The following is a 24,235-nucleotide window of genomic DNA, read 5'->3' as shown; positions in this document are numbered from 1 at the left end:
GATGAATACCAGTGCCATTTGGAATGTAGGAGCAATTAACCACTCATCAAAATGTCCACCCATAAATACTATGCAAAAAAAGTAGAACACAAGTGGCAGGACTTCGTCTTAAAAAAAGTATTCTCAGTCTTTGAGTTGGTCCAATGAAAGCGAAAGCGCGTGTTATGATATGTGATGTCATTAGACAAACTTGCATGACGCGCGCGACTATTTATGATCCTATGTCCGGAGGTGAATGAAAACGAGGTCCCATAATTTATGAGTCAAATGGTCAATGAATCAATGAGTCATGAGTCAATGAGACTCACAGTCAATGTAGCAATAATTTATTGATTAAGCCTAGGCCCTCGTTTTAGTGATTAGGCCTAAGCACTAACTCATTGACTCATTGACTCATAAATCCTTGATACTCAGTGAAAATACTTTTTTTTTCCATTTCCCTGACCATTGTGTTGTGTACATTTGCGTTGAGTGTTCTTTAATATTTATTTTCGAACAAGCGTGTTCTATATTGAGTGAACGAGCTCAAAACTAAACCTGCGTACGTGTTCCTATCGGCCGCTGTTGTCAGTTTCGGCCCTCGGCCCGCGAGTAGAGCAGTTTGTTTTTCGTTTTGAAACCATTGACTTGTGAACAATTTAATTTAATTTCCAAAAGAAATTTGTCTGCAAAGTACACAATTAAACGATCAATACGACTTATAATTCACGGCTGTATCTTGCAAAACTGCCATTTTGGGTTTTCTTATTTTCCAAAACAAAAGATATGCGCTCACAGGTGTGACCATGGAAGAACAAAGTTGGAGAGAATGGCTATTGTACAAATTATTTCAGTTATTAAACAAAGTTTCTGCCGCACATTTCCTGTAATTCCAAAGGCACAAAATTACAGAGAATGTATGGAGACAAAAAAAGTATTATTTAGAAATTCCAAAGAATAGATACCAACTCCAGTTCATCTCAGTTGTGAACTTTAACTTATTTGTTTGGTTTATGAAGGCGAAAGTCTAGAAAGGTAGAGTCATGGACAGTTTATTTTTCTTTGAATTTCCCGCCATGTTGCCCTGATTACCCATGATGCACTCAAGAGCGTGAACTGGTCTATACTTCGACTGCAATGTACAGCGTGGACAAGAATGAATAACCGCGAAATACCTATGAAATAATTGTAACGTTTTTTTTACCTTATCCGCCGTCGTTTGTTAAACTCCCCAATTACAAAACGAACTTTAAAAGCCAAATTTCTGTCATTATAAATGCAGCACAAAAACAATTTCTTATTATAATTTGTCTCTCTCACATGTGAGGCTAGTACACGGCATCTGTAGTGGCAGGCAAAAAAGGACTAAGATAAAACAAAGTCCATTCGTTTTAAGCAAAAGGCCACTTGCAGCTCGGCGTTTGCTGTTTGCCGTGAACGAGATGAAATATAAACAACAACTTGAATTGAGCGCAAAACAGGCAATGATGTACTTATTTATTCGTTTGATCATTTATTTATTTTTTAAGACTGTTCATACCTTCAACACGATGTACCGCATGAACAAGATTGAATAATATCGTGGAAAAATTAATTCATTCCAAGAGCGGTCGTTCACGAATAGGTTCTCAAGCTCCCTTGGAAAAAATGCTGCAGCAATGATTGATCGAATACAGAACTACTGTAGGTATAGTCGATATTTTTTAGCTTCATCGAGTTGGACGAGTTTACAAATCGAGTAAATGATGCAAATACCAAATTTAATTGTGCTGACATCATAAAAGCTGAATTTAATTCCAATCTGCAAAGGAATCCAGCATCCGAAAAAGTTTTAACGTGAATACGGCTGTAGTAGTAGTACAATTCCTTCTTAATCTTGCTGTACTTTGATCCGTACTTATGATTTGAATTCACGCTACAGACAAGAGGTGAGAAGCCACAATGTTTCATCGAAGTTGTAAACATCCAAGCAGTTGAGGAAGTTGATGATGGTTCCTTTGGACACCCGCTGTGCTTTCAGGTAAGATGTTTCTTCATATAAAGGGTTCCGGTGCGACAGAAGTTTGATTTATTCTTCCACGATTCGAATATTTGGCCAACTCTCGGATCTAGCGTTTGTGTCTTACATTTGAGACGCAATGCAAATGCAAAACGAATGGAAATACAAGAGCAAAGTTAATTAAAGGGGTACTGTCATGAGCTGCGCATGCTCGAGTTTGTTTGCTCTCGAGCCCACGGAAAATTCCAGCCGCTATCATGAATTCACGCGTGAGTCACGTATATTCGCCGGAGTTTCTCCTTTGTCCACTATGGCCCTCTCCAGTAGACACCATTTTGACTTTGTTGGTTCAACTTGAAAAAAGTTAACCTAACACTTTTAAAGTTTTCACAAGACGCTAGCGCATGCGCTTCTCGTGACAGTTTCCCTTTAAAAGTAATGCGATTGTAACTAACGCATGCGCCAAAGAAGACATTGAAGAAGAAAAATCTTTTTTTTTTTTGCTTCCGATTTAAGCTTGTTTTTGCAATCCCCACGTGCACAAAAGGCAAGATACAACACTTACTGCTTTCTTTCCATCACGGTTGAAAGTGAAAGAAAGGTCTGGGGCCGAAACGTAGAACCTTAGTCGAACTTGATTCGTCGAACCTATTAATTTTGAAATAGGCGCATAAATGGTGCGACGTCTGTCGCAATTAACAAATTAATTGATTCCACTCCAGCATAAGTTCGACTTTCCAAGTCTGTCGATAATACGACAGTGGTTCGGTGTTTCAGCAAACGCCGTTCTAAATTAAACACGCGCTGGCCTAAATTCATAAATCATGCAAATTACGAAATAATTGATTCCAATGTGATGAAATGCGCAAACGTTACAAAAATACCATCTCCCCCATCTGCCAAACGCCCCTCCCTCCCTCCCCCGAAGAGGTAAAAAAAGGTAAAGTCTGCTACAAGCCTAGAAGGCCCATCAGGCCGGCGCCTATCTCCGGTTTCTGTAGCATGTAGCGACTAGGAGTATTTCTACTCCCCCTTGGATGGGATGCTAGTCCATCGCCGGGTTACCCCCAGCATTAGATTCGCCGGTACCATTTATACACCTGGGTGGAGAGAGGCACCGTGAGAGTAAAGTGTCTTGCCAAATTGCAAGAACACAATTGATCGATCAATCGATCCGGAGTAGAGCACACTGACCATGAGGCCACCGCGCCTCCCATATCCCCCCGAAGAGCATGGGCTGTATAAAGACAAATTCGCGACCGGGAATGACGAGCTCTCGAAAGTCATTGCTCTCATATTATTGACTTCTTAACTGAAGGCAAAAAGATTAGCATTTTTTTAATTTACAATTTAGACCATGCACAATAATGTTTCAACTTTTTTTTCTGGAATATCCGTCGTTTTTCTCCTTTAAAAAATGTGTTTTATTCCAATTTTCGGCCATTAGCATTGCGGCTCATAATGGAGGAATCAGCGGCCATTGTTGCAGCTTATGACGTACGATATGGGGAAGATATGCGACAGCGCCCCATATAGAAGCGGTGTTTTTGATTGATGTTTGTCCTGAATATTGAGTCCGCGAGGAAACATCAAAACAAGAAAGAAAATTTCCACAGCAGCACTTGTTTCTCTTCAGTTACGAAATCTCTGTTCCCCTTATCATACGCCTCAGCAGGGTGCTGATTTAGTTTTTGAGCTTGCACTGAAAAGGCAGAAACAACGGGAAAAACCTAATTTCGAACGTAATTTGATCGCAAAAAACAGGAAAGGAGAAGAATTAACCCCACACGCTTAACTTTACTAAGTTAGGCTTTCCAAAAACAATGTTGGAAAAATTGCTGATTGTGGGCTTCAGTTCCCCTTTAAAATGACCGCTTCTCTGGTGTATCGTGGAACCTATTTTTGATAAATTCGACGCAACTAAGATTCGACGTCTACCCGACGGGCATCAATATATTCTGCATTTTTCTCAACCTTGCTCCCATGCATTCTGTTCTCTGCCTCCTTTCAGTGTCGTTGAGGAGAAAGAGGGTCTTTCTCGTAAACGACAAAGGAGGCAGAGAACAGACCCTATTAACGAGGTTGTCATTTTTTTATCGAGAAGAAACTTCGGACGCCCCAGAGTAAGCTACAATTGCTTAACTGACATGTGCCTTTTCGAGCATTTGCACCTGATTTAGCGTCAGTTTGGTTTCTGTTTGGAAACAAACTTTCGTTGCTTAAAACTGGGCCATCTCTTTTCTAAAAGAACATACTAGAAAGTGCGTAAGAAAAGACAGACTTAAAGAAGAGTCCCCTTTACGGTATTCTGTCCTCTCTACTACTGTCGGCAAATGTGATCGGCTTGGCGGCGTTGATATCTCAAAACGATTAATTATAGCGTAGGAGACCACGTAACAGTAAACATCCAAGAGTTTGCCTTCTGCTGAACACACATAAACAGTTACAGCTGCAGCTTTTTTATTCGTGTTTCGTTTTCTTTAGATAACATACCATTGTTGCACAAAAAAAGATAAGTCCAACATGAGGACTCTTTACCTTTCTGCTTATGAAGTAGAGGAGTTTGAATCTTGGTTGTCTTCATTGAGGTTAGGTAGGTGATAAGTGCTTTTGTCAAGATCAGGTGGCTGATAAGCGTTTTATTTTTCGCGATGAAAAGCGTTTTCATAAAAGCAAATTCAGGAGATCAACTGTCGGAAGCCACGAATAATAATAATAATAATAATAATAATAATAATAATAATAACAATAATAATAATAATAATAATAATAATAATAATCATGATAATCATTATCACATGGAGAAGAAGAATAATAATAAGAAGAATTTAACAATTTAATTTACACTGAGGTTGTTCCGCTGTAAAATCATTCGGATCGAGAAGCTTGCTTGAAACATTTAAGTTTACATGTCGTTTTTTAAAAAAAACAGTCCGTGTTCAGAAATGCAGTTAGTTAAATCAAGGCAAATGCATTCCATATTGTTCTGTGGCAAGAGGACGAAAGATTGCTCTTCGACGGATTTACCTTATGTGCTATGTGCTGGTTTTAACGAAACTGTCGTGTCTTAAGAGGATCATTGCCTCCAATACAAACAAATAAAAGATTGAATTGATTGCTCGAGTCTGATAGAGAGATTTAGCAAACATCGTGTTTACGAGAAACTTCAAAGGCAATGCTAAATCTCTGTAATGAGTCTTTTTAATTGTAGCTTGTATATAGATAACCCAGTCAGCCTAGCCAAGTACCACCCTGGTCGATTTACGGGCAAGACATGGTCCTGTTGTAAAGTTGTAACGTTCTGGGGTTCTCCAGGGTGCAAATCATGCACAATATATGGTAAGTTGCGTTATTGCTTTGGGAAGATTGAAGTATTAGCACTATTAGCATTTGTTTCTCATTCGCGGTAACTCCGAACTCACTTCGGCTGAGAATCAGTTAAGAAAGTCTGATCGTCATTTAATTGCTCATTCTTTTATTTCCTTCACGGCTTAAATATATAAAATTTGTTATATAACTGAACTGCGGATATTGAGGAATTTTCAAAAGAATAATCACTGCAGTTAAAGAAACAAAATAGGAGGTTTGCAAGGAAGCCTGACATCTAGGATTTAAGGGACTGCAAGCAAGTAGTGCACAACGTCAGCGACTGTTTTCAGAGCCGACCTGAAATTTACAAGCTTAAATCCTATTCATTTCCTGACCACATCTCAACCCAAAAAAATATCCGTTTCCTCTGCCTGGTCTCAGTTGTTTATTTCGTCATGCCCCAGGTTCGTACAATTATTCTCAAAACATTTTTCTTCTTCATAAGTTTCTCGAGCTCTTCTAATTGGTAGGTCTTTAAATCAATCAGACAAATGCTGGTTTTTTACGGGATTGAGAAAGGGTGAATTCCTTTCAGAGAAAGTCCTTCCGTAGTAAATCGAAGGACTGGTTATGAAACCTTAAAACCTTCAAGAGCAAGAACAAATGCAATGTCGCAATCGATGTTGAATTGACCCTTAGACTGCACAATCTTTTGTTTTCACTTCGCACTGGTTCGCAAATTACTTGCGCACAATTTAATCCAAAGATTTGATTGGTTATCTTCCCAAAAAAGGTTGTGTTTCGTTCATTGTTAAGGTCAAAAATACAGCCAAAAACATGAAACAAAAAGACTTGTCGAGTTTCATAACCATCTCTAGCTCTATGCATTAACTTTGGTCCTTCTAAAGAAGAGCGTAGAGAGATAATCTGAAATTGAAGCCACAGCGGGCGTTGCTTTCAATTCATTTCCAGATCTCTTTTATCCACGTTAATGCGATTTTGGTTCAGTTTTAGACAACAGAAATCGGTTAATAAGCCTCATTCAGTTTTGTCACATGATGGACTATTTTATATTTACAGGAATTCCTGATTTTAAAAGGCAAAAGGTAGGGATGTGAAATAAGATTAAAAGTTCAGTTTGACGGTACTTTAGGGATGAAACGCTATAGGATTTGCATTCAATTGTAAAATGGCAACTTTTTTCCGTGCGTGTGCACTGTTTCGTTTCCTTTATTTATCGCCTGCTATCGCCTTCAGTGGTTTTGGTGTCGTTGCCCGGGAGTCGCACTACTCAGACATGCCAGGAAGCCTCCCTTTTGGCAAGGTGAGAATCAAGTAGACAGTCACTAGGAGTGGACTACTGGTACCCACCCTACATGTGGACAAATCTCTTGAGAAAATTACGCTTCTAAGCGCTTTCAGTTGTCAGCAAACAGTTTGACCCCCCACCCCTTCCTCCCCCGTCTCATTGGAAATCAACACTTTCCAAATCAACATTGGATAGGGAGGAGAAGTAACTGCTGTGGAATCACACATCAAATAGTGAACAAGTGCTTTTTGTCGGTTTTTGTACTGTTTTATTAATGAGTTTAGTCCACGATTGTAGATACAATACAAAACTCCCTAAGTTACATAGTTGGGAGATAGTGAATTAGCGTATCTTTCCAGTTGACTGTTGCTTATGTACAATTAAAGGAAAGGACAGAAAAAAGACAACAAACGTTTCAGTAGGTCTTCCGGCCGGATCTTTCCAATTCTCTCCCATTTTCATGCCCGCGAATGTCCCGTCCTAAGTTACAACACAGTTTGCCCTACCCAATTAAATAGATAGTTTACAAGTTGCTCAATAAAAACAGCCAAAGACAGGTCCATTTTGTTTTGCAGTCCTTCTTTAACTGATGGACATGTGGCGAAAATGCAGAGCGCGTGCCTTGATTGGCTAAGAGGCAAGATACTCGGCGGTAAAGCTGAGAGATAAATATGCATGAAAGAGGTGTGACAATGTTTAGGTTTAGGTTCAGATAAAACTAAAATAAACCCATTGTCATGTAAAGACACGGACTGAATCTGAATACGTGTTAAGTTTGGGTTGCATTTCCCAGTGATATATACACAGCATTTCTTAGATCAAGCAGTCCAGCTTGAATCACTTGTTTTGTTTTTTAACTGATGCTATTGCCAACCCTTATTTCTTGCTCAGGGTGATCATCTGACGGTTTCTGATGCTTCTGGTGGTGTAGAATGGAAAGCGTTCTCAACGACATCGTAAGTCACTGAATACCAGAAAGAAACTTGTATAACAAACTGCACGATCGTCTCGTGCAATTCGGAATTCATCGGTACAGGTATTCTACAATCTAGCCATCAATTGGACGAAACCATCGTGCGTGTTTTTGTTTTATCGAGAAGATTTTGTTTCTTGTATAATCATAGAGCTTATGCGGCCTTCGTCTGGTTTAATATGTTCTTTGGCGCAGCTGTGAAAAGCGTTTATCCAAATCTGAGAAGTCTCAATACGGTAGCTAGTGTTATCTTCTTTTCCTTCAGAGGTTTGCGTCGCTCTCCGTAAAAAAAAAAAAAGATGGTTGCCATAGCAACGTAATTGGAACTTTGCAGAGTTCTATTAAAGTATTAATTGCACTTGCCTTGTCCAATAAGAATAGAGAAATTTTGTTGAGCGTACTATTTACTTTGTCTTCTTGATGAGCAAATCGCATGTGAAGGGCCTTAAGCCGTTGTACAACAACATATGAAACCGGATTTTCCGAGTACGCCGAAATTTGAATGTGCTCTCGGAGCAGCTAATGAAATTACATTATTTTTCTTTTGTAGAACCAGCGGATATGGATACATTCCAAAGGATTTTGTTACACTGAACAGTCTCGAAGAGGAGCCGTAAGTCATGCAGGTTCATTGTTTATGGCGAAAACGATTGACCTCCACGTGCTAATTACCCATCGCCTTAGAGGAGCTGTCCGTTCTCTGTTTCATCAATTAACCTTTGAAAGAGATATTTTTTCGGCGTACTATCCCAAGAGAAACAAACAATAAGACTAAAGATGTCCGATTGGCCCTAATTAATTTCTGTAAAGTGGAAAAACATATCACTGGTACTTCCCTTGACAAACATTGGGAAATGTAAATGGAAATAAAATGGAAATGAAAAATGGGAAAATGAGAATGGGAAATGGGGAAATGGAAATGGAAAATAAAATGAAAATGGAAATGGGAAATTGGAAAAATGGAATGGAAATGGAAATTGATTTGTTTACCCACGGAACACCTTAAGAGCGCTCAGGAGCTCCTTCAACATGTGTCAGTGCATTCCGGATCGAATGGGCCATTTCCGAGTTGCTGTTTGTCTCGGTTTCGAAGTGAGTCTTGGTGCTCAACTATTGTAAGGGAAATGAGTTTGATTTGCATAAGAATACGCAACTCATTTCCATTTGAATGGTTGTGCACCAGGATTCGCTTTAAAACTGAGGCATGCAGCAACTCGGAAATGGGCTATTTGGATTTGGCAGCGCTAGTTTTTGTGGGGAGGGGAAAACGGCCGGAATACCTGGAGAAAAAGCTCTCGGAGCAAAGAGAGAACCAACAACAAACTCAACCCACGTATGACGCCGGGACGGGGAATCGAACCCGGGCCACAATGGTGGGAGGCGAGTGCTCTCACCACTGCGTCACCCCTGCTCCCATTCACTGGCCTTAGTGATTCCCAGGTGAGAAGACTCGGGAAGGAACTCCGCTAACCCATCCCCACCTTCCACCCCCAAAAAAGGCTTACCTCTACCGTCTGCCCATACCTTTTCCCTTCTCAGCTGCATGGACAATGAATTACATCTTAGCTATATTGAAGTTAGCGCATGAATGCGTCTTACTGGACTGTGTCTTGTGTGCGCTGATGCAGCTCCAGTTTAATTTAGCCTTATATCCTTGCCAGGTGGTTTTTTGGTGAGATTCCTACAGCTATTACAACAGCTATTCTCAGAGAACAGGTACTGCAATAAAGTTGTCACCTTATAAGGGTCCGCAAGAATAACGACTCGTGTAAGAAGTGATTTGGATTTGATAGTTCTGACTGACTCGCCGAGAACTTGTGGTCACGTTTTCCTAGGTACCAGGCTGTTTCATCTTGAGGACAAGTGGACTAGGGACTAGAACTATTCTATCTTTCAGGTGTGTTGAAATATCATCTTCTGTGTTAGTGCTCTCAAATAATCTTATAAAAGCTTCACAGTTTTCGGACGCTTTAAAGAAATTTTTTAATCTGGTAACAATAGAAAATGATGGGCTTGGAGGTTGACGAAAGGTAAATAAAGATTTGCCAGATGACAAAAAGCTCGAAGAGTTGACTGACATATCATTCACTTTCACACTCATCACTCATCACATTATGACACATCACTCACATTCACTGACAGCTCTTCTCACATCTTTCTTACGGTGATTAATTAATTCACCTTCATCAACTCGTTTGCTCGCTCATCTATAATATTTGCGACGCTAGGCTAAAGTTTGCTGTGATTCAAACCGCGTCCAAGATCGGTGACACTTTGAAAGGGACATGAGATACTAGGGGTATATAACTATCACGAAATGTCCACTTTGCCTTCTCCTCAATTGAACATTCCACACACTTGGAATAGCTGAATATAAGGGCATTTTCTAACTGTACTCCTAAGTAAGCAGAAACAGTTAGGATAATTGTAATCTTAAAGCAACCGATTCAGCCATAGAAGGATTTGCAATTAGCGTTTGTTCTTAAGGGGATCCTTCATGATTCTCGTCAATAAAGAAGAGTGCTCTCAACTCAAGTAATACCGCTGAAAGGGCCCATTGTCTTTATTCAGTACCCATGGCAGTTCTCCCGTGGAAGTTGTAGCAATTTTTTTAAACAATTACAGGACAGAGAGGACAGTCAAACACGTAGAAGTCTTTCGTGATGAAACAACGCACAAGTATCGAGTGAAGGACGAATCAGACTCAATATGCTATGCCAATTTTCTGCAGTTTGATAGTATACAGCAACTTCTGGATCAGTGCAAACATCACGCGAGTAAGCTAAGGACTTTATTATGACTTTCTATAAACAGAAAATCAATGAATTTTTACCAAAATTCTGCTCATACGTTGCTTTTTGATAGTATTAAATGGTGCCACTTTTGCTTTAATGTTATCACAGATCCTGATTGGTCATGATAACTCAATTTGCAATTTCGGCTTTCCACTTATTGTTCAGTCTGCTCAGTCGTCAGCATAAATGGTACGGACAATTTATTTCTTATCACCAAATAGCAAAAACAGTCATAAATACGACATTCCAGAGCTTACTCCACCTAATCTCGAAGTGCAGTCATCGATTCAGTTACGTGTACAGACGTCGATAGTTCATTGATCAGACCGACCACGAGGCAAGATATATGCCTAGCATCCGCTCTTAGTGCGGAAGAATATTGTTGATGAATGGTAAAGTAAAGTTCAAATTTGCGCACACAGAGAACTAGAGAGTTAGTACAAGTACGTTACAATACTAACGCTACTTACATTGCTATTAGCCGCCACTATTTAAAAGAGATACAAGTACAAGTATGGGTGGTGTAAAAATGACACAAAGGGAGAGCAATACACAGCACTACATACAATCATGAAAATATGCGCATTTACAATGCTTGTAGCGAAGACTGCCATTTATTATTGAGAGAGAGTTATTGCTTTCGATTATCCGTGACTCTATTTTATATGTATACTTCACTTTCTCAATCAACAACGTCAGTGAAAGAGACGGAAACTGATCGATACAAACAGTTTTATTTTGCTATTGCAGCCTTAGGGACATTCCTAGAGAAGTACTCTACACTCAAGAACGCAGATGGTATAATAATAATGATAATGTTGATGATTATGATAATAATGATGATGCTGATGATGATGACGATCACAATAACAATGATAAAAATAATGTTGATAATGATATTGTTTTAGCAAATTGATGTCATTTTTTCATGCGTCTGTCCTGTTATTGATCATGAATTTCGTCATAACATTGTCAAAGTAGCTGTGGATCTACGAGGCGATAGCGAAATTTGAAGAATTGAACCCGACGAAACCGCGTGCAAATCTACTGTTCTTTTCACTGGAACAGACAGCCTCCTCGCTGCTCCTCCTTCATAGGGAATACTCGAAAGGAATATTTTTCTAGTCTTCACCTAGTGAAAAGCCCACTTTTAACAACCAGTCTTGTCCATTTAACAAAAGGTAAATTAAAAGGCAGCTTAAATGAGAATTAATTACCCTTACAGCCCGTAGACCAGTAGGCTCGATTTCCAGCCGTTCTGGGAGCCCGCGTTCCTTGCCCCACACCACCGTTCGTTGGGAGGAGGATGATACCGGACTCCCAAAACGGCTGGAAATCAAGCCTAGTAGACCAGCGGAACACATTGTCCATTCACAACCTATATAAATGACCTACAGTCTGTGCTAAAATGCCTGGAAACAGTGAAAAAAAACAAAAACATTACAGGCCCACAGACGGATTTTTCTCGCGTTTCTAAGGAAGTGAAATATTACTTCCGGTCACTGACGTCATCATACCGTGAGCCGACTAGAAAACCCAGTCACAAGCAAAAATCACCACGCGACCTGTTGTTTGCATCGAAGGTTTTTCCTCGCCCTTCCTCGCGCTAGTTCTCAGATCAACTGTGTATGCGTAAACGAACAGACTTTCGGTTTGAGAAAAAGCTAAATTTCGGTTGGTCTTTAAATAAATTTATTTTTTTTATATGGCACGTTTCACTCCCAAATACAGAATACAGGTAAGCATTTATTTTTTTCAAATCATCTTTTTTGAACATGTTATGGGTATTTCCGTATCCGCAATTTTCAAAATAAAAAGAAATCCATACCTGGCTAGATGCAAAAACGAATACAAATTATCAAACCACTGATTAAACACCCAAATTGTGTAGCACGTAGACAATATGATAACTTCACATTTAGGGTCATTGGTTAAAAAAAGTTGGAAACTGACCAAAATAAAGCCAAATTCTCTCAAATTACTTAACCATTACATCCTTAGCAACGCACTCCAAAAAACACGTCATTAGGCCCTTAAGGTGACACACCATAACACCAATCTGGTGTGGCTAACACATCACGCATGCACACAAACATTTCACCGGGTCCTTGGAACAGTACACGAATATACAGATCTTAAGCCGCGTTTCGCGGCTCACTCGTTCAACACAATTTTAGGGAGCTTTAGTGACGACGGCAACGGCGACGAGAACGTCGTCGTTAAATGTGAATTCCTGTTATTTTAATCGCTCCGCGACTATTCCAAACATTGTAACGTGACAAAGATGTGGCATACCCTGAAGAACGAAACTAGTATGAACGGCGCTCAATTTAGGAGAGAAAACGAAAATTTACCCTCTAGCGCTGACGTTCTCGCTAAAACCTCAAATTTGGAGTTTGCTAGATTACTTTCCTTTTTTTTCTCTCTACGTTAAGAGATCTGGAAAGTTGATTGGCCAGAAGTAGAAGCAAGACAAGAAGATCACCTGGGTCTACCATGGGTATGGAGGCTTGCATTTTTTAATAACATCGCTCACTGGGTGAAAGAAAACAACATTTGGTCCGCTAAGCTTCCATTGGATTGTTCCTGTAGAGGATGGAAGGGCCCTTCTGTTATTTCCCTTTCGCGTCGCAAATGGCCCTGTGAACAATCGGTTTAAACTGCGGACGAGCCCACAATGTACGGAGTCTTCAGGGGGGCCGTTTCTGGCGAAGGTAACGAAACTTTTCGGGCGTCACAATTCCCTCTGTATCTTTGAGTCATCAAACTTCACAATCCCTTTGTTTTGCTTTGATTTATTATTTCGAAAACTAAAAGACCATGCACTCAAAACAAGGGGATGGCAGATTTACAAATGGCTCCACTGGCCCGAAAAGTTATCGGAACGTTTCGAGAAATTGGCCCCTGCTACAGATTTGCGTTATTCAAGAGAATTAGTTATTAGAGACAAGGCCGGCGGATAGCAAAATTTTGAAGTCAGCTAGATTTCAATAGTTATTTACAAACCCCGTTGTTTGTCCAGGACCCCGAGAACTACATTTTTTCCAGCCTAGTGGCTTACCAACAAGGGGAGAATGACATAGACAAAGAATATACGACAAAAGTACATGTACTTTATCTGCCACTCTAAATTATCTCAAATCCTTCCGTAGATTGTTTTAAACGGGAAGTTTCACAACGAAGACGCTTCGATTCACATTCTGCCAGAGGGCAGCTCTGACATCTTAAAAGAAAAGTTTAGCAACCAGTCAAGGCTAATGATGTGAGTAGAAAAGAAATTTTATTTTAGTGCCTGTCGATTTATTTCTGAAGAAGTATTTTTTTTGCAAAATGATAGGACTCTAAACCACGACAACATAGTGAGGCTACATGGAGTTGGACAGAGAGGACCTCGCAACTTCATGGTTCAAGAAAACCTGATTAGTGGTAACTATATAACTTTTTTTAAACTGCAGACAGTACTGTTTCAGCCTTCCGGGCCTCACCAGTGCAGTGCTGATATCAAGGATGGAGGTTGGGCTTAAGGTGGCTCAAACCAGTTTCAACACTTAAAAGAAACGTTTTTATTAGAAGGAGTGACACTGCGACACTTTGTCACTTAACAGCAATGTTATGGTACCATATCAAACACCAATTATAACTCCGTGACCCCCAATTTTTATTTCTGAAAAGTAATTAGCATGTCAGAATGGAACTTTCCGCAAGTTTGAAAAAATCCTGTAGACCGGATTCAGAGCCACCTTATTTAATTGAAAATTTAAGGTAGTTCTAAATCCGCTCCACAGAATTTTTTTAAACTTTGCAGATTTTCATCTTGGCCTCTGATCACTTTTGTGCAATAAAAGCTTGGGGTCACCGATTTCGTTTTTCAGAGCCAAAATGTGGGGTGTTTTTGCAAGGCTTTCCTGTTACCATAGTAACTTGTTACGTCAAAAAAATCACTGCCTCTTGTTCAGCAATAATTTTTGTCTCACATGGTACCATGCATAACATTGCTGTTACGTGATAAAGTGTTCTAGTGTCAATCTTTCTAATAAAAAGGTCTCTTGAAAGTGTTGAAATTGGTTGAGTCACCTTAAAAAGCCTCCCCAAATAATAGTTTTTAATTTGTTGAATGGAGTACGCGTTAAGATTTAAGTAGCATGCTACCGAGTTTTCTTTCAAGAACAAAGAGTTGTTCAATTAAATTTCGTAGGTCTCCTTAATGTTGCAAACGGTTACCTTTTTTCTTGCGGTGTCCGCCACGTTTACTTGCAGCAAACAAACCGAACAACCGCTTCAAATAAACGTGGCGTTCAAAATCGCTACCCGAGGCTCAACGAATTTCCATCGGATAGTTTTTTAAGCGAGGTACAGTACTTTTGTCATTTTATGAAATAATTAGGATAGTACGCGCACTCTCATTAATTAATTGGGAGAATTCTCGACAGTTATGCAAACCCGAGACTGTCGCAGGTTTGCATAACTGTCTCGATTCCGGACACTCGAGATTTGCATTATCTGGACAATGTGTCATCAACACATAACTATTAACAATGCAACCAGCTTACTAAACTTATGCCCCGTCCACATCCGGAGATTTTTGTATCCGCAAATTTTGTTATGCGGATACAAAAATATCTGCGTTCACCCGTAGCGTATACGAATCGTATACGTCCGTCCACATGTATCCGATTCGTATCCGGACATCTCAAAGGATTAGTCAACAGAGCATGCGCATTACAAAGAAACCTGAGCCTGCGATAATTTTGGCGCCAAATTCGCGGCTTTCTTGTTTGTTTACTTGAGGTTTCAACACGTGTGAGCTTGAAGAGCGAAAAAAATTCCTGTTAAAAACTACTATAAAAATGTCTCAATTAAGAGAAAAACAGAAAAAAACCAAAGACTAGAAGCCGCATAAGGCTTAGACGTCTTCTCAAGTAGTTAAAGTTTAGATTTAACATTGCAACATTTAGTTCGAGACACGCTATTAGGCTTGAAAGTAGCCCTAGTAGCATTGAACACACAACGTCTCTGCTCGCCGCCATTTTGGAAAATCCCGCGCGGAAAAAGACTGATTCTGATACTGTGACGTCAGCGTATACAAAAATATACGGATACGAGCGTCCACACGTATTCGGATACACAGCGTATACAGAAATTTCCACTCTGGAGAGCGTATACAGAAATCTCCGGATACACCGAGCGTACACGTCGGACACTTGTGGACGCTAGGTGAATCCGCATAAAAAAAATTGCGGATACAAAAATCTCCGGATACGTGTGGACGGGGCCTTAAGGGAAAAGCCGCCATTCTTTAAAGACGACTCACCGCAAAAAATGTTCTTAGAGATATTTCCCACACTTTCAGGTGACCTATCGGAATATCTAATGAGCAATACGTCTCTTGTTTTCTCCAACCCTTCTGAGATGGGACTCATCCTGAACCATGTGGTCAATGGAATGGAGTACCTACACGACAATTCCATAGAGCATAGAGAATTGGTGAGCCAAACGAAACTGCAGAATGAGCCTATGCTGATTGGAGTTTATCCGTTTATCTAAGGTTTCCGTTTAAATTGTCATGAACAGGGTACTTTCTTCCTTTTAAGAACTTTCAGATGTTTCTGCTATTAAGTACTTTTGAAGAAATCTGATGCAATAGAACCGGGGCAAGGGTGGTACATGGTGTGTAACTTTCAACCTTTTAGCTACCAACCATGACCTCGAGTCCGAATTCGGGTAGGAACGCGGGCTCATCCACGTCTGAAACCCAAGCCAATGGACCAATAAAACGCATATGCACAGTGAGAAAAATGCAGTGCTGATTAACTAATTTTCCCTTTGTTAGGTGCCGAAGAATTGCCTTGTGGGCGAGAAAGGGCAAATCAAGATTTCAGGTTTTCATTGTGCGAGGTAAGATTTCGAAAGACTATGCACGAATTAGTTGTTGAAAGATTGGTTTCCAATTTGGTCCCGTAATAAACAACATTCTGGACAGTCGCAACCTGCCCAAGTAATCATAAAAGCCAATTGCAACGCAAGGCAAATAGATGCAGCCGGTCCTATGCGCGGGAAAAGCAAGTCACAGTTGATTTTTCGCTGTCATATATAAACAAAAAATTTGGCGCGAGAGGTTTTAGCCAAAAAACCAAGCATAAAAGTGCCCTTGCAACCCGACTAAAAACCGCTGCTAAATGGCAAGAAACGTTAGCCTTGTTTGCAAATACTGAAATAATGAAATAATCCACTATCGCAGATCTCCTTGGTGCAAGCAGACGCTTTCTGACGAGTGTTACAAGAACAAAGTGCCTATCCCAGATCCTGAGTTCTTGCGATCTTCAGGCGGATTATGGTCTGAAGTTTGGGCTTTTGGTAAGTATGTAATAGTGATCACTACTCAAAGATCACAATCATTACTTACTTTGGCCAATCTGGAAAGACGGAGACGTAAAGCAGGTGCAAGTACAAATAGCCAGAACTGAACGCCGACACATCAGGGCCCGGTTGTTCAGAGGCTGATTAATTTAACGCTAACTCCAGATTAAAATATACCAAGGAGTTAATTTCTCAACTCCCAAATGTTGTTCAACGCTGATATTCGGCAAAACTTAGCATTAGAAGAAGTCAATCTTGAAACAAAAAAAAATAAGCAAAAGAAGCTTTCACTAAAATTATTAAAATTTAAAAACATGAAACAAAAGTTAAAGCTAATCCTGGATTAAGTTAATCGGCTTTCTTACTAGTTATGAGAGCATAATAATCTCTTGATTTTTTTTATTCGAATCTTATTATTTTGGCAGAACAAATCAGTCAGTGCGCATAACTCTGAGAGATATCTGCATCGGAATTATAAATTTAGAATGCCCTTTACTAAACTATCTATTACTCATAGGAAAATTGTACTTGTGGGATTGTCGAAGAAGCAATAAACTTTCAAATATAGCAGGATTCAAAGTTAAAGTTGATATTAAATATCAGACAGGAGAATATGTGTGTACAAAAACAACAAATTGGCACATTTTGAGTGGAAATGGAAAAGATAATTCTGAAGTATTCTTAGGTATCGGCGTATTTATTGGTATGTGTGTATGTGTATGTGCGTGTTCGTTTATTTTTTGTAAATAGAGAGTAAGTATCGCATTGTAAGTAGTGTAAGTACTACATTGTAAATATTGTGAGTATGTTTAAGCAATTGTAAGAAATTGTAAGTTACTCGGCTTTCGAACAACCGGGCATAGAGCTTTGACTGGCTATTATCTCTGACTTCTCATTGGATAATAATGTGGAACAAAACTTAGAGGGGAGATCACAAGTAGTAAGAATAGCCACATCTTCCCCACGAACTCGTAAGTTAAACGGGGGCATTCCCCAGGGAACGCGAATCGGATTCACTCTGATGAAGGGCTAACGCTCGAAACGTCAGCTTTTAGAATCTCTCTACGGTGGCCAATTTACATTATCAACTCCGTTGATAAAACCAAATTTTTGTATACTACTTCCCCACCGACGCAGCACCACAGTTTCTTTAGAAACTACCCCCTTTATCCTTAAAAAGCCTGGTATTTTTTGCTATGACAGTGCGTCTGTCAAATTTCCTTTTCAGGTCTGTTTATATTCACTGCCGTCACTGGAGGTGAACAGCCCATCACATCTTTGGAGCAGGTATGCTGACACTCTGGAGAACCAAGAGTTTTAAAGTGACTCCTTTGGCCGCCAACATACACTGAAGGATGATTTGTTACCTTTCCTTGACTTTGACTTTCCTAGGTTTTAAGCTTCAGTCAATCAAATGAGACAATGGATGACCTAGGCTGCCTCGTGGAGAAGATAACACTTTGTTTACAAGAGGTTTGTTGCACTCACTGAAATAAAAAATAATAAAAGAAAAAAAAATTGGACACTTCGATTGGAACGCTTTACGGCATTGACTCCGGTTTAAGTTGTGGTGTGTCTTTCTTTCATACACATGCGCGGGTTGGGTAGGTGGGTGAGTAAGATCAAATATGAACTGATGGGAGCTACCAGAGGTGTCTTCAGTTACAAGCTGACGTTCGATCTCATCCTAGAGAAGGATCAGGAAACTGCCATGAGACTTTGTGACATATATGTGCGGTATATAAATCCTAAACTATAAACCATTGGGTAGTTACCTTTATTTGTCTCACAGTCCGAAACAACAGCGTAGTGAAATTGACAAGTGCACACAAAAATCTTGCAAATATCGCGAAATTGCTCAGTATTAGTGCCAAGCAGACAATGTCATGTTTTCGGTTTTAGGATCCAAACGCTCGTCCCACCTTTCAGGAGCTTCGAATTCAAGTTTCAACGAAAACTGGATCATCGACCCAAAGTTGTTCTTCTCATTCTTTGGAAGGTAATTAAGGTTTTGAGTCCTGCAAGATTTTGGCCGTGGAAAATGGCACTGAAAAGCCTAGTATCGCATTAAACGCAATGACCAATTCAAGACGAGTTTCCGCTTAAAAGAGGGCAAAGAACGAAACCGCAAGAAAACAAAGGCAACTTTGGTGCAGAATAGCGAATTTCAATTAATTATATTAAAGAACTAGGTACAATTCGGTGAGCTCTTTGGTTTTGAATGAGATGCAAATGAGAGCCACGGTGGTTTTTGCGATTCCGCACTTTAGAGAGAAAAAGTTTTCTGCACTAATGAACGGAAAAGGGAAGCTGACCCGCGTTCGATTCCCAGATTTGACGCCACATGTGGGTTAAATTGAGTTTGTTGGTTCTCTAGGCAGCTTCGAGAGGTTTTTCTCCCGGTGCTCCGGTTTTTCCTTCTCCTCAAAAACCAACCAACGATTTGATATAATTAGTTGTTTGATTTGATTTGATTTGATTTGAAAAGTGTCCCCAAGTAGTGCCTCGGTGTTATCATTGTGTTTCTCAGTAGAGCGAATTACAAGCGAGTGTCGTGAAACCAAAACCAAAGCAATTACTGTGGCCAATCAAAAAGGACGGAGACAATCCAGTAACCCAATCAAAACTCGAAGTTATTACCCGTAGCCGACACAAAACGCGCGAAAATGTGCACGCGCGAGCCACGATTGGTTTCGGTTTCACTTCTGATTGGTTCAAAAAAAAATGGCGAGAGAACTTTGAACCAGTCACTGCGTGAAGTAAGGAAAAACTAAAGTAATTCGCTAATTATCATCAGTAATTAAACTCGATTAACATCCATAATTATATAAGCCTCGGTATTAACCATCTATGAAATATGTCTTGGCATTTACCGTCTCTATTGGCAAACTCCTTTGCAAACTCATTGTCATTCTTTGTCGCTTATCATCAGACACTCTCCAAGCACAGAGCTCAGCAGAGGAAGTAGCCACAGGTTCCCGAAACAAACCCCCAAGGAAAGGAAACGAAGAGCCTGCGGTCTTCTTTCTCGAGGATGATGAAAATTCAACGATGGATTGGGCTAGATATGAAAGAACTACACCTTACACCCGAGACGAACTCAGACAGCGCCTAAAACAGGCAGAGTTGACTGCATTGAAAGCGAAGGCCTTGCAGAAACGAGCCGAAGCAATGAAACTCTCGATCCTTGAACAAGTTCACGAGGCAGATGCAAAGTGTCTGAAAGAAGTTGAGATGATGACAAAGTCGTTCCTGAGGCGGCTGACAGAGGCCAACGATCGCGCAGCAGAAGCTGAGCAGGCTCGGTATTTAGCGGAAGAAGTCAAACGGCTCACAGAAGAGAAGTATACGCTGTATAAATATGAAAGCGAGAAGAACATGCACGAACTTAAGGCCATGTTTGACGACGCTCTTCTTGAAAGGGACGAGCTCATGGCAGCCCTAAGAACTGTTGGTAAGGACTTTGATTCAACCGAACTGGCCACACCAAAACGGAGGGACTCCATTCGCCATCTGGAAGACAAATACCAGCGATATATCTCCACCAGTGACAGAACAATACAAAGCTTAAAAACACAATTGAATGGCGTTGTCAAGCATCGAGATCAACTTGCGTCCGATCGAGAAGCGATTCGGACGGAGATGAAAGATACCAGAGAGGCACTGGAACAGGCGGTGAAGGAAAAGGACGAGTTCCACTTCAGGTTGGAAGAGGCGCAGTTTGAAATCGAACGCCTGGAAGAAATGATTTCAACCATGACACAGAAGCGGCAGCAGGCCGAGCGGGAGAGAGACCAGCTGCAATTGCTGACTGATATGTCTTTGATGAAGCTCAGGCAAGCGGAATCCGTCCAACCAAAGAAAAGAGCATCTGTCGCTTCTTTGCCACCGAGGATGAACGAACGACCAAAGGAAAAGCGAGAACCAAGTTTGCGAAAGCTTTCAGAGCACCTGTTGCATATGATTAGTCCATCCGGGATTGAAAGGCAGTCGAACTCAGACGAAATTGAGATGGCTTTAGTCCACAAGGAAACAAATTCATCCTCAAAGATTAAAGAGTGTGAGGTTCAAGAGCCACAGCGACGACCAGCTCAAAGGAGACCTGGTGAGGTGGTGATTCCCGTTTTACAGTTAAGGAAGAGAGACCGATTTCAAATTGGAAACAAACAGGAAGCGATGAGTTTGTCATCGCAACATGACAGTATTCGCAAGGAATCCACCGAACTTGAAGAGAATGACAAAGGGAACAGAGGGATCAGTGCGACCAAGAAAACTAAACCTGACGAAATGCACGAAAACGTTATCTTAGATAACGTAAGCGATCAATCTAAAGAAGGGTCAAAGACCTTCCTAATACCAACATTACACATCGAGGAAGCAGACACCAAAACAGAGGTAATTCATACGATGGACCTTCCAGGGATTGAAATATCGTATGTCGATGAAAATGAAGCGTTAGACCAACAGATGGAAGAGGAAGAAATGGAAGACTACGATTATCAACACACATGTTTTTTGTGGAGGGCGAAGAGGGCATTCCAAGAATTGTGTACAGCTTTGACGATTTCTCAGGGGTGCTGGAAGGGATTCCCCAAACAAGTCTTTAAGCCGTCGAACAACATTAATTGTTTTATTGTAGTTCGCTCATACTAATTTAAAACTGAGAAGGCTATGAATAATTGGTTTGACATCAACTAATCTACTTCTAGAGGGAGGCAAGGGGTCTTGTGATGTACAATGGCCCCTCAGCGGACTACAAAATCAAAGTTATCCCATCAGTAGTAGGTAGCAAATCTCTTTTGCCACCCTCTCTAAGTGCCTTGATAAGTCCCTTTGACTTTGGATTGGAAACGACACAGAAAGACTTTTAATGATAGTGGTAGTTGCGATAGGAGAATCGAAATGAGTATGATTCATTTATCAAGGTGGTATTACAAACTGAAAGAAGATCTCTCAAAGCGGTTCGTTCTGCGGATGTAAATAGAAAACAGGGAACCTCGGAAAACTGCAGATGGTGTGGAAAACGCAACTGACGCCAACGATAAATGACAGTTGTCAAGACTACACTACATCAACAACAATCTTTATTTCCCATCAATACTTGAGAAAAAACTTTTACATTTTATGATAATTACAGTTAAACGGGGGAGAAAGAAATGAAGTTACAGAAGACGAGACATCATTATTAAAGGATGTCTAGGAACTAAAAGAACGTTTTCTCTTGTAAGCTCCTAGTTAAACTAGTAATAGTTTTCACTACATCTGCCACCGCCTAAGATAGTATGGATGGTAGTTGAGGTGTTTTCCAATTAATACATACCGCAAACTGAGATGTCTTCATATTATGCTACATGTTCTCAGGTTGGTAAATGAAAGTGAAAGTTGCAAGGAAAGGATGGGCAATAACAAGCAGCGGCAATTATTTTCAATTTCCATCAACGTTTACTTGATAGGCTATCAACTGAAAAGCAATTAACATAATTATGGAAAATGCCTTGAAAATTTGATAGTAAAACAGAAACAGGAACATTAGCTAGAAAGCAACATTTCTTTGTCATCTTTCGTCCTCAGCCTTTTTATCCACCTGGTTCTTTCCACGTGACCTTGATACACTATAAAATAGGAACAAAACTCGGTTATTATATTCGGATCGCTGATTATTATTATTATTATTATCTGTGAATAACTGTTGTAAATATGATGGAAGATTGTTTGAAAATGTTGATAATTTTTATTGAGACTATGCTTTTGCTTTCTGAGGTTGCGACTAGCAGTTTTTGTGGGCCGAGTCTTTCGCCTCACAAAAGCCAGCCCTAGCAGATGCACCATGGGAAATTCTTACACCAGAGGCCACCCAGCACATGAATGAATGGAATGAGGCCTCACCACAACACCGGGAGCTCCATGCCCTAATCTTTACGAATAGTGTGTGGGTTCTTTCACGCCCCACTGGGTTGTGAACATGGAAGGGTTGTGAGACGGGGCCTACGGTTTATAGTCCTTATCCGTGAAGACTTGAAAGTCTTAATCATTTGCGGATGTAATTACAAAGGCAGCACTCACGACCTCCCGCATGGCAGCCCGATGTTCAATCAACTTGAGCCACCGATGTGCGATGGCAATGTGTGACAATGTGACCCACAAAGTGTCACGCCATCACTGATATTTAGAAGCAAATTGAAAATTGAACGAGACTTACCTGGAAGTTCAAGTTCGATTGTAATTCTATGAGTCATACCACTGCATCTAGGGATCACATGAGATTGCATCGCACATGCGCACATAAGTTTTCAAAGCTCGAATGTGAACGTTGACCACATCCATGGTTCTTAATACTGTAACAGTGCACAAAAAAGGTCAAAATAACATTGGGTGTGACAGAGCTATATAGCTACTGATAGAGGAGGGGGGGGGGGGGGGGGTGGGGCATGCGATCCCTAAATACAGTGTTATGACTCATAGAATTTCAATCAAACTTCAACTTAAGTAATAAGTCTCGTTTAATTTTCGATTCTATTTCGTCATCACTGCATCTGGGATCCCATTAGATTTTATAGCAAGACATTCACATGACAGGTAAAAAGAGGCATCTAGAGTTCTGAACAGTAACTGTAATGTCTGCCTGTCAGAAATGGTACTCAAGTCATCTGACAAATATATGAACATATCTGCAAAACACATACTGTAAAATCGGTCTGTTTTAAGAACAGAATCTGCAAAGGTAGAGTCTGTCCAATGTTCCGTGATTGGACCACACAGCATGCTTCAGTATGTCACTGAGAGGGACACATACCCTCTCTTGGCTTTCGATGTTGCAGCAGATCGTGTGCTGTGTGGCTTAAATATGGCGACACCCAGTCCAGCACCCATCGTAACAGTACACATCCATCGAGCCATGGTGTCTTTAGACACGGCACGATCAGGTCGTAAATAGCTTATAAGCAACTTGCTCTCCGGTCCTCGTAGTTCCTGAGGCCTTGCAATATGTTCCCTCAGTTGAGTGACAACGCACAATCCAGGGTCTGCGGGATAAGCTTTAAGCTGAAGTGATGGGTTTTTGTAACCAGTTCGGCTCTGTTTAATGTGTTGGAAACGCAAACTCAACCATATCAGTCCCTCATAAATACTTTTGTCCTTTGGCCATTTCAATTTCAACAGGAAAAGAAAACAAACAGCGGTAACAAACATTTTCATTTTATACTTGACGTTTCGTATGTTGCAGCATACATCATCAGAAGTGACGGTTAAAACTGTTACACAGAATTTTAAAAACTAGAGCGAGGAACTGGTGACTAGTTAAAAAGTGTGATAACAAAATCGTAACTTCCGGTAGTCGATTCTTCCGGAAGAAATTAATAAAGAAAAAGCTTCTCACTACCAATGTTTTCGTTGAGAGAGGGTTTTAAGTCACTGATTACTAGTAATAGCGTTTCTTTAATTTTACATTGCATGTCGGACTTTCCAGTTGCGAGGATTTCAAAATGGTCCCATTTGATGTTATGACCGGTAGAAAT

At 40.4% G+C, this 24,235-nt stretch overlaps 1 protein-coding gene across 1 annotated transcript; it reads left to right on the top strand.

Moving 5' to 3' along the window:
* Positions 1-765: 765 nt before the first annotated feature.
* On the top strand, positions 766-21,819 carry LOC138001159 (uncharacterized). The gene is made up of 23 exons (XM_068847817.1): positions 766-777; positions 1,901-1,999; positions 4,463-4,575; positions 5,190-5,317; positions 6,368-6,393; positions 6,522-6,611; positions 7,488-7,552; positions 8,120-8,182; positions 9,231-9,285; positions 9,405-9,466; positions 10,195-10,346; positions 11,115-11,162; positions 12,800-12,864; positions 13,517-13,626; positions 13,702-13,790; positions 15,715-15,848; positions 16,195-16,259; positions 16,603-16,718; positions 17,950-18,008; positions 18,114-18,194; positions 18,624-18,720; positions 19,654-21,116; positions 21,245-21,819. The coding sequence occupies exons 1-23, from the start codon at positions 766-768 to the stop codon at positions 21,326-21,328; spliced, it is 3,276 nt and encodes a 1,091-aa protein (XP_068703918.1). The 3' UTR covers positions 21,329-21,819.
* The last annotated feature ends 2,416 nt before the right edge of the window (positions 21,820-24,235 follow it).

Source organism: Montipora foliosa, chromosome 4 (genome assembly GCF_036669935.1).
Source record: "Montipora foliosa isolate CH-2021 chromosome 4, ASM3666993v2, whole genome shotgun sequence".
In the NCBI taxonomy this organism is placed as follows: domain Eukaryota; kingdom Metazoa; phylum Cnidaria; class Anthozoa; order Scleractinia; family Acroporidae; genus Montipora; species Montipora foliosa.
Note: the sequence above shows the minus strand (reverse complement) of the source record. Positions and strands in the feature narration are given on the sequence as shown.